We start from the raw sequence: 10,169 nt of genomic DNA on the forward strand, positions 1-10,169 counted from the left end.
AAGATTGGTTGTTAATAACTCACTCTAAATTGGTGCAAACGGTTCACATGTGTATAACCATTTTCCTTTCACATTAGCCTATCTCAGTCTTTGGTTCTCTGTTGGGAAGATGAAAGAAATGAAAATGGGTCTCTCTGCTTGTCAAGAAAATATATCAACCTATAAATGTTATAGTGTTACTGACAAATTAGGACATATTAATTTTTAATTGGTCCTCAAAACTCACAGACGTCATGGAATCCTGTTATCTGATACAAAATCTTGAATAAAAAGACCCATATTCCCCTAAAATAAAACTAAAATTTTAGAAGCCACCATTACAGTCCACAATTTTATATAAGTAAAGGTAAGGAAGCTGTGGAGATCTGTTGTGATTCTGCTCTTCATTCGCTTGAGAGGCCTACGATTGACAACAATGTCGGTGTAGGCTGCGCGTGAGATTGACTTGGGGTAATGGATGTTATAGATTAGAGACAGGTTGAGCATTAGATAAGAGATTGAAGAATTTTTAGTAGGAAACAGGATCGAATGTTTTTCCGTGGGTTTTTCATCCATCACAGCCACGTGGCAACTTTTAATGGTAGCAATTTCCCATGTGCCTCTGCTTTACTTTAAAGATTCATTTATCTCTAAAATGTCTCATTTACCTATTTTCTGTTAATTTCAGCCTAACGTCTGTTAGTTTGGAGGGTGATTTTAGAAGTAAAAAATTAAACTGTCCTTGAGTAAACTCAAACCATAGGGACGGAAATGTATTTAACCCACCTAAAAACACACAAAGTATATGCGACTACTGTGGTAGTACCATATGGGTGCTAACTAGGATTTCTTCAAAAGACAAAGATGCTATATCCATTGTTATAAAATTTAGAAAAAAAAAATAAAAAATAGATGAGGTATTTCCTTGGTCTTGAAGTCTTGGAAAATTCTGATAGTGTTTTTATCAGTCAAAAGAAATATGCATTGGAGGTGTTGTAGCGGTTTGGAATGGATAAAAGCAATTCTGTTCATAATCCTATTGTCCCTCACTTTAAGCTTGTGAAGGATAAGGTGGAGTTAAGGTGGACAAGACTTACTATAAACAGGTTGTAGGTAGTCTCGTGTATCTCACCACTACAAGATCGGACATGATGTTTGTGGTGAGTCTTATAAGTAGGTATATGGAGAATCCTACTAAGCTTCATTTACAAGTGGCAAAAAGGGTGTTGAGATATTTGAAGGAAACAATTGGTTTTGGAATTTTTTATAAGAAGGGAAGAAATGAGGAACTTCTTGTTTACACCGATAGTGATTATGCTGGAGATTTAGAAGATAGAAAGAGCACTTCAGGTTATGTATTTTTATTGAGTTCAGGAGCAGTATACTGGTCATAAAGAAAGCAACCAGTAGTAAGTTTGTCTACCACAGTTGGCTGATGTGATGACTAAACCACTCAAGTTGGAAGCTTTTTTGAAGCTGCGAGGGTTATTGGGAGTTTGCTCTGAGATTGATATAAGCTGAGTGCTTGTAGCATTCATTTTAAGGGATGAATTGTTATGTTCTATTTTGGTAGTTTGTTATCACTCAGTCAGTAAGTTCCTATAGTCAAGGGTTGTAGGTTTGTTTGATTTAGTCTTACCACATTATTAGGAGTTGTTAGACATGGGCTGTTATTTCTCATTTCAGTTTGTTCTGTAAGGCTATATAATAGCCAAGTTTGTTCTTCAATAAGATAAGAGTTTTCTCTCAATTTCTATATCCTTTTGTAACTTTTTCTGGTTCCTAACATCTGGTATCGGAGACACATGACAGGGCCTGGTTAAAATTAGAAGCAGCAGTCTTCTACGTGTGTAGCAATCATAGTATGATGACAGAGAGTTCATTTGTTCAGCCAACAGTTCCGAAATTTGATGGGCACTACTATCATTGGGCAATGCTCATGGAAAACTTCTTGCGATCAAAGTAGTACTGGGGCTTGGTGAAGAATGGGATTCTTGCAGCAAAAGAAGTTGTTGTTCTCACAGATGCCCAGAGGAAGAACATTGAAGATCATAAGTTGAAAGATCTGAAAACAAAGAACTATCTATTTCAAGCACTAGATCGTTCGATCCTAGAGACGATCCTCAACAAAGATACAACGAAGAACATATGGGATTCTTTGAAGCAGAAATATCAAGGTACAACACAAGTTAAGCGTGCAGACTTGCAAGCTCTCCGGAAGGAGTTTGAAATTCTCACATGAAGGTAGGTGAGTCTGTGAATGAGTATTTTGCTCGGACTCTTACCATAGCTAACAAGATGAAAGCAAATGGTGAGGCTAAGGGAGATGTTGCAATCGTTGAAAAGATTTTGAGATCCATGACTCCCAAGTTTGCCTATGTTGTGTTCCATTGAAGAGTCTAAGGATACAGACACCTTAACCATTGATGAGTTGCAAAACAGCCTGCTTGTGCATGAACAACGCATGAGTTCTCATGTTGAAGAAGAACACGCTTTGAAGATTACTCATGAAGATCAATCTAGAGGAAGAGGTTGCGGCCGTGGCAATTTTAGAGGAAGAGGAATGGGAAGAGGCAGAGAAAGCTTCGGCAAGGTCAAGGTGGAGTGTTATAATTGTCACAAGCTAGGACATTTTCAATGGGAATGTCCAAGCAAGGAGAAAGAGGCAAGAGTGTCGGTGCATGGGTGAGAACCTCACCACAAGAGTGAGCGAGTAATATGATGTTGTTCTTGTATTATATACTAAGAGGAGAAGTTTGATACTTTCACAACTAGAGGATAGTATATATGTGAATTCAAATCTACATAGGAGTGTGTAAATCTTATATCAAGAGAGGCTTAGAAACATAATTATACACCCAAGGGTTTGAGAAACATTTATAGAGGGAGTTGAGTGAAACTAGAGAAAATAGACTTTACAGAAATGTATTGTAGAACCGAGTTGAGAGTAAGACCAAAGGGTTTAGAATTTTGGTTACTGGGTTAGAATAAAAGCAACAGAACTTAGTATTTTTTCTTAGTGATTTATTTTTGTGGAGATAGAACTTTCACGTAGATTTAGTATGTATTTGTGTTCTTATTTTCTTTCTTTTATTGTCTCAATATCTACTTCTAGAGGTAAATACTGGACGAATAATACTATACATACATCATTCCCATACAACATTTTTCATACAACATTATGTGGCAAGATGTGATTGGATGAAAGTTTAATTTTAACTTTCAATTAACCAATCATATCTTGCCACATAATGTTGTATGGAAAATGTTGTATGAAAATGATGTATGTGTAGTATTACTCATACTGGACATCCTGGTATTAGACATTTATACGCAAGGTGAAGCAGGAGTCTGTACATATCACCATATATAAGATTTCCTTTGTCTTAATGCGTGTTCGATTCGAACTGAAGACAAACATATACGTGCCCTCAAAGAAAAAGGTAATTCCACCAAATAAGAATTAGATCTGAACTCTAATTATGCTATTAAAATGATAAGTTTACTACTAGATGGATGATTTTAAAAATTAAATCTTATGGTTTAGATTAAACAGTCAGTAAAATTTGTGGGGAAATTACTATCTTTCGAATGATTTTATTTAGTAATACAAGACGTTATATATATTGTGATCCTAATTAGAGAAAAGCGCATTGAAGACTTACAAGTCCGAGTGACTGTCTATATATATATGGCATGTGATTTCGGCTTATCATATTATACTCCGTTTCCTCCTCAACACCTCCCTTCCTCTTTCTTAGGTAGCCTCGTCTTGGTCTTTCCAGAGAACTTTGCTTGTCTGACCTTTCATGGCTCTAAAGGAAGACAAACAAGTCATTCATCATCATGTGCTAATGGTGGCATTCGCAGCTCAAGGTCACATTAATCCATTGCTTAGACTTGGCAAACGCGTTGTCTCCAAAGGCCTCCATGTCACACTTGCCTGCACCGAAACCACCCAACAACGCATGCTAAAACAATTCACCACCACCACCACTGACGAGAACAACAACAACAACGTCAGCAAAGGCACCGCAAGCCATTCTATTTCTGATATCCAACTTCTGTTTTTCTCTGATGGGTTCGACTTAGACTATGACCGCAAAGCCAATTTAGACCACTACTTTGAAACTCTAGAAAAAGTCGGACCCGTTAACCTCTCAAACCTTATCAAAGAACACTACTATAATAACCATAAGAAACTCTCTTGCATCATCATCAATCCGTTTGTTCCATGGGCGGCTGATGTTGCTGTTAAGCATAAAGTCCCTTGTGCCTTGCTCTGGATCCAACCATGTTCACTCTTTGCTATTTATTATCGTTTTTTCAATAAACTAAACTCGTTTCCCACCTTAGAGAACCCTGACTTAAGTGTTGAGTTACCAGGATTACCACTGTTGTCCACAGAAGATCTGCCTTAATTTGTTCTTCCTTCAAATCCGTTCAGTAGCCTCCTTAAAATATTATATGACTAGTTCCAAAACATGAAGAAGCACAACTGGGTATTAGCCAATTCATTCTTTGAGTTAGAGAAAGAAGTCATTGACTCCATGTCTGAGCTTTGTCCAATCCGACCCGTTGGTCCTCTGGTCCCCACTTCGCTACTCGGTGAAGATGAAAAATTCGATGTTGGTGTTGAACTCTGGACACCGGAAAATGCTTGCTTAGAATGGCTAAACAAACAGGCAGTTTCTTCAGTTATTTACGTATCATTCGGTAGCATCATCGTCTTTTCAGCAAAACAAATGGAGGTCATAGCAACAGCTCTAAAGAATAGTAACCATCCGTTCTTATGGGTTGCCATGCAACCAGAAGTTCCAACACCTAACGGTTCAGGAGAATTACCAGATGGGTTCGTCGAAGAAACGAAAGACCAAGGCTTTATTTCATCTTGGTGTCCCCAAACCAAAGTTTTGGCCCATCCGGCTATTGCATGTTTCATAACTCATTGCGGGTGGAATTCTATGTCAGAAACAATAGTTGCAGGTGTGCCAGTGATCGCATATCCTCAATGGACCGACCAGCCAACGAATGCAAAGCTTGCAACTGATGTTTTTAAGATTGGTCTAAGGATGAGGCCAAACAGTGACGGTATTGTTAGTACTGAGGAAGTGGGAAAATGTATTAAGGAAATCATTAGTGGACCCAAATCAGAAGAGTACAAGAAGAACTTAACGGAATTGAAGGTTGCAGCAAGGAAGGCAGTGGCCGGCGGGGGCTCGTCGGACATGAATATTCAGTGGTTGGTTGATGAGATTAGTAATGGGAATTCTTGTGAAAGTGAAGGTTTACTTAATGACAGACAGCGAGAGGAAGAAGATAAGGTTAGAACTTAAGGGTCTATTAATTATAGTTGTTTTGGTTCACATAATGGGAAAGAGCCCCATCATTGTGAAAATTCAACGCATGTATTATTGAAAAGTTAGAATAATTAAGAGAATGCAGCTATTATGTGAATTGTCTCTTGCTGAGAAAATTGTGATCACAAATGAATGACAAGAGTGTCCATCTCTTATGGCGTAGACATATTGAATCACATAAAAATAAAATTACAATAAAAAGAAAATTGAGAATGTTGCATGACCACACGTTTATAAGATTAATTCGCGAAATGCCCATGTGTGGATAAAAGAAAGGTCAGATTCATGTGAAGAGTTATGAATGTAAGCAAATGATGACATGACTGCACGCATAAAGCCCTTGCGAGTTGCGACAGACCTGCAAATGTGGTTAATAATTTAACAGGAGCTGGTCTTTTGCTTTTGTATACCCATCTGTATTCGCTTTGTATCTAACCCACCAAAGAAGCAAAATTCTCTGGTTTTTCTTAATCCAAGTAAGAAATCTCAGGCATAATCAGCTTGCCTTTATCGCTCTGATAAACGATTTACATATTGCATTCGTTCAATTTTCCATCTCTTCAAAATAATTTCAACCATTATTATATTATTTCCATTGTTCCGTTCAATTTTTCATCTCTTCAAAATAGTTTCAACCATGACAACATAATTACAAACAAAAAATTTCAAAACACACTTCTAGAAAATAAAAATGAAGGGTTTAGGGAATTGAGAAAAATAGTTTTGTGATATATGGAGTGTAACAAATGAATAAATGTCCTATTTGGTAATTATTAGTTTAAAAATATATATTTTATAAAAAAAATTGTTGTAAAATGTCACACACAAACCTACTAAATCTAACAGGTCAAGCAACCACAAAAAGAATCAACACCACAATTTTACCGTGGTTCACCTTTCCAAGAATGAGAAGGTTACATCCACGTTAAGCTCGAGAAACAGGAGAAGCTCACTGCACTATTAAGAACTAGTTTACAGATTACAGACTTCGAATCAAACAATCCAAGAAAAAAACCCCAAAATCAACCAATCTTGTAACAAACAACCTAGAGAAACAACACTAAGATTCCCTAGCCTTTTGAGAGACAATAACCCCCTCACAGAATGACTAACACAATCACTCAAACCAGTTACAATGATTTCGATTTCAGAACTGAACGAAAAACCCTAAGAGAGCAATTCCCTTTACATAGTATCAATCTATCAAACCCTTGAACGAAGACTGAAGACTCATCTGCTTAAATACCGTTGACCAGACTTGGACTAATTGCAGTTGTTAGATCTCAAGATAACTGATAGTCCATATTGATTTTTCTATTATCCTGAAACGACAGCTAGACCTGGCAAAACGGGCGGGTGGTTTGGGTACGGGCCTGGGTCTTACGGGTACGGGTCTAAAACGGGTCGATTTAAACGGGCCCAATATTTTAGACCCACACCCTACCCTATGGGGGTATGGGTGGACCCGCAGGTGCTCATACTATTCACACAAGTTTTAGATTTTTGTAGTTACACCCCAAATCTTCCTAAAATATAAACCCACGTTTTCTCCCAAGTTTTCTCACCAACCAAACAGAAACCCAAAACCTAACTTTATCGATTCTCCTTTCATTCCTTATCAACCAAATAAACCCACATAAAAAAAAAAATCTGAAAAACGAAAAAATCTACATAAGAAAAAGCAACAAAAGAAAAGAGAAAAGAACTTTGTCGATTGTCCTTGATGCACCGACAGTGTAGAGTACAAACGTGGCTAATGACTGATGAGAAACGAAGACAGGAGAAGCGACGACGATGGAGTTACGGATTTCGGTGACAATGAGTTTGAGAGGAGGTTGATGAGAGACAGAGAGAGTGAGTTTGAGTTAGGGCTTTTGCGATTTGGGGCAAAAACATGGGGATAGGATCACTTTAAGAATGGTCTTAAAATTCTCTGAATCTTTGGCTGAAGTTGTAACTGAAGGAGAAGCAATAAGAAGCTTCCACAAGCTTTCTTGAAAGTTGGCGGCCTCGATGGAGCTTCCATTAACAACGATAAGTCTGTATTTGGTAGCGAATCAAAATCAAATTTTTATTTAATTTGATCAAAACTACGAAATAAGTTTTTGATATTTAATGGATGATCCCTCGTCTTTTGTTTGTAGCTTTCTTTTTCATCAATTCACCACCCATTTGGATTCCTCTTATCATCTTCTTCCTCAACTTTCCCACTTTCTTTTTCATCAGTTCACCACCCATTTGGATTCCTCAATTTTTAATTTCAGGGAATCCCTGCAAAATGAAAAGGGGAAAGGTGTTTATTTTTTAAAAAACAAATGGGCATCCGCGGGCACCCGCGTGTGTACCCGTTTGACCCCTTGGCAAAACGGGTTGGGCCGGGTATGGGTAGAAGAAAAACGGGTCCAATATTAAAGACCCACACCCTACATTTTTTACCCAGGTTTGGGGTCGACCCGTGGGTCCAGACCCATTTTGCCAGGTCTAATGACAGCGTATTACTTAGTTAAGTAATACGGCATCGTTTCAGTCTTCACACTTACAAAAATTATTACTAGGGCTTAGAAAGAAAGTTGATGGGGCTTAAATAACCCCACTCCTTGATTAACTTTATTTAAGCTCCTCTAGATCCCTTTGTAAATCCATTTATCTATTTTTTTTTTTAATTATAAATAGAATTCGTATTAAATTTACCGAAAACTTCTAACCTTTAATGTTGAATATCAATGATATTTTAGATTTTAATTCAATCAAATCTTAATTCTCATTATTACAAACCAGATTAATTTTTACTTTTTTTTTTTTTTAATGTTTTAAAGGAATTATAATCATTTTTTTTTTTTTTTTTGTCCTTTTCGTTACCTCTTTCAAATATTATCTCCGTACCGATTTCAAATACCATGTCTTCGTTGATTAGTTTGAAAGTTCTCATAACTAAATAAATAATTTGCTGATACCTTCTCTGTCCCAGTTTACACATAAGGTATATATAAGTGACATTAAAATTTTGCAAGTTTTTGTCTTTCCCTTTTGTTTACAGTGAACAATAAGAAGGCGTTGGTTCATGATTAAGGAATCGTCTGCCCTTTGAGGTTATACAAGGTCTAACTTTACTCCGATAACTTTCATAGTTTGTCGTGTTCTGAAAACCGGACCGGACCGGATTGGGAACCAGTAGCCTCTCCAGTCCGGTTCAGATTGTAGGGGGGTTTTACGACATTTCAAATATATAGGGACTACTTTGTAATTTTTAGGGGTGTTTTGTATGATTTCAAAACTCTACGGACTAATTCGAATATTTAGGAGTGTTTTTGCAATATTACAAAAATTTAGGTAATAATTTAATTTGATAGGGATGTGTTTGTTGTTGAGGTCACTGATCCAACCAACCGGTTTGACCGGTATATGGATGTGTTGTTGGCATCACCAATCTAATCGACCAGTCAACTTGGGAACGGGGCCCTTGATCAGGTCAAGGGCTAGTTCGGTTTTCGTAACATACTTTGTTGTATTGATTCCTATTAAATGTGAAGCCTTAGGTGACACCATTTTAACTTAAGCCGAGAAACCCCAATACGACACCATTGTGACTTAAACCGACACTTCATCCTGATTGTTGGTTTGAGAACAGATCTGACGGCTGAAGACTTAAGTTCAGTCAAACCTATAAAAGCCAATGACCCTTCAGTTTCGAAGTAACACGTTTTTCCTCTTTGTTTGATATCTCTCTAAGTTAGAAGAAAATTAGGGTTCAAGATTAGGGTTTGCTGTGTGGGTGTAAATCTGCAGGTAATCTGTCCATTAAGTTGTGTTTCTTAGTGGGGTGGGAACCTAGTGTAGAGTTCTTATTTCAGATTGTAGGTTTACTGTTGTTATTCTAAATCCTGTTTGATCTTGGTTGAAATCTTGTAAAGGGAGAGAGTCTGAGGGTTGTAACCATTCTTGATCGTAATAGTAAGTGTAGCGAGCATCCATATTCTGGAGCTCAACGTGGACGTAGCTTGTTCAATATTGAACAAGTGAACCATGGTAAATACTATGTGTTGAATCTGTTTGGTTTGATTTGATTGTGTGTTTGTTGGTTGATGTTTGCTTGATTTGAGTAGAGTGTATTTACAATAGTGGTATCAGAGCCTTGTTTAGGTCTAAGGTGTATCTAGGTTTAGGAATCGTTTAACTTTTGACGAATTCGAAAATTAGGGTTTGTTAGATTTTGGGGGTTTTTTCAATTTAAAGGTTACTAGATCATTAGGACTTCAAATCTTGCTGAATCGTGGGATTAATTCGTGAGATTAGGTCACAAACACAAGGGATCGATGAATTTTGGGCAAAATCAAAATTAGGGTTTTGTTAGAATTTGGGGGTTTTCTTTCAAATTAGGGTTTCGAATCTTACTGAATCTGTTTAAGAGTATTTCAGCTGGAACACCAGTGACCGCCTTACAAAATTCCTGGCAGTAGTTGGCAACCTCTGGTATAACAACGCCACATACTTCTTAGACCGTTTTTTCTTTTGCCTTGTCATTATAGTATAATGAGCACTACTCGTATGAAGATCTCCCAATACGATGGGAAGATCGATTTTAATACATGGAAAAAGAAAATGAAGGCCTTGTTATCTCACAACAAGGTCGGGATCGCACTTGAAAAGGATGAGTCCAAATGGCCAGAAGAAAAGAAAAAGAAAAAGAAAAAGGCAGAAGTGGACGAAGAAGCATACAATTTGATCATTATGAACCTGTCAGACACCATGCTGCGAAAGGTGAATGGTGTGGAATCTCCAATTCCATTCTGGGGTAAACTCGAGTCTCTGTATGCTCTTAAATCTGCCCCT

General features: G+C 37.4%; 2 protein-coding genes across 2 annotated transcripts; both read left to right on the top strand.

Annotated features, from left to right (window-relative positions):
- Positions 1 to 3,788: 3,788 nt before the first annotated feature.
- Positions 3,789 to 4,400, top strand: LOC116143069 (UDP-glycosyltransferase 84A3-like). Its single transcript, XM_031428486.1, has one exon. It carries the CDS (start codon positions 3,789 to 3,791, stop codon positions 4,398 to 4,400), a length of 612 nt encoding a protein of 203 aa, XP_031284346.1.
- Positions 4,401 to 4,453: 53 nt separating this feature from the next.
- Positions 4,454 to 5,315, top strand: LOC116143070 (UDP-glycosyltransferase 84B2-like). Its single transcript, XM_031428487.1, has one exon. It carries the CDS (start codon positions 4,464 to 4,466, stop codon positions 5,313 to 5,315), a length of 852 nt encoding a protein of 283 aa, XP_031284347.1. The 5' UTR covers positions 4,454 to 4,463.
- The last annotated feature ends 4,854 nt before the right edge of the window (positions 5,316 to 10,169 follow it).

The sequence above is a fragment of the Pistacia vera genome, unplaced genomic scaffold (genome assembly GCF_008641045.1).
Source record: "Pistacia vera cultivar Batoury unplaced genomic scaffold, PisVer_v2 Contig425, whole genome shotgun sequence".
In the NCBI taxonomy this organism is placed as follows: Eukaryota; Viridiplantae; Streptophyta; class Magnoliopsida; order Sapindales; family Anacardiaceae; genus Pistacia; species Pistacia vera.

What these genes read in the sequence shown, in the direction of transcription:
- LOC116143070 (XM_031428487.1), top strand. Translation starts at nt 4,464, where the DNA reads ATGAAGAAGCACAACTGGGTATTAGCCAATTCATTCTTTGAGTTAGAG.
- LOC116143069 (XM_031428486.1), top strand. Translation starts at nt 3,789, where the DNA reads ATGGCTCTAAAGGAAGACAAACAAGTCATTCATCATCATGTGCTAATG.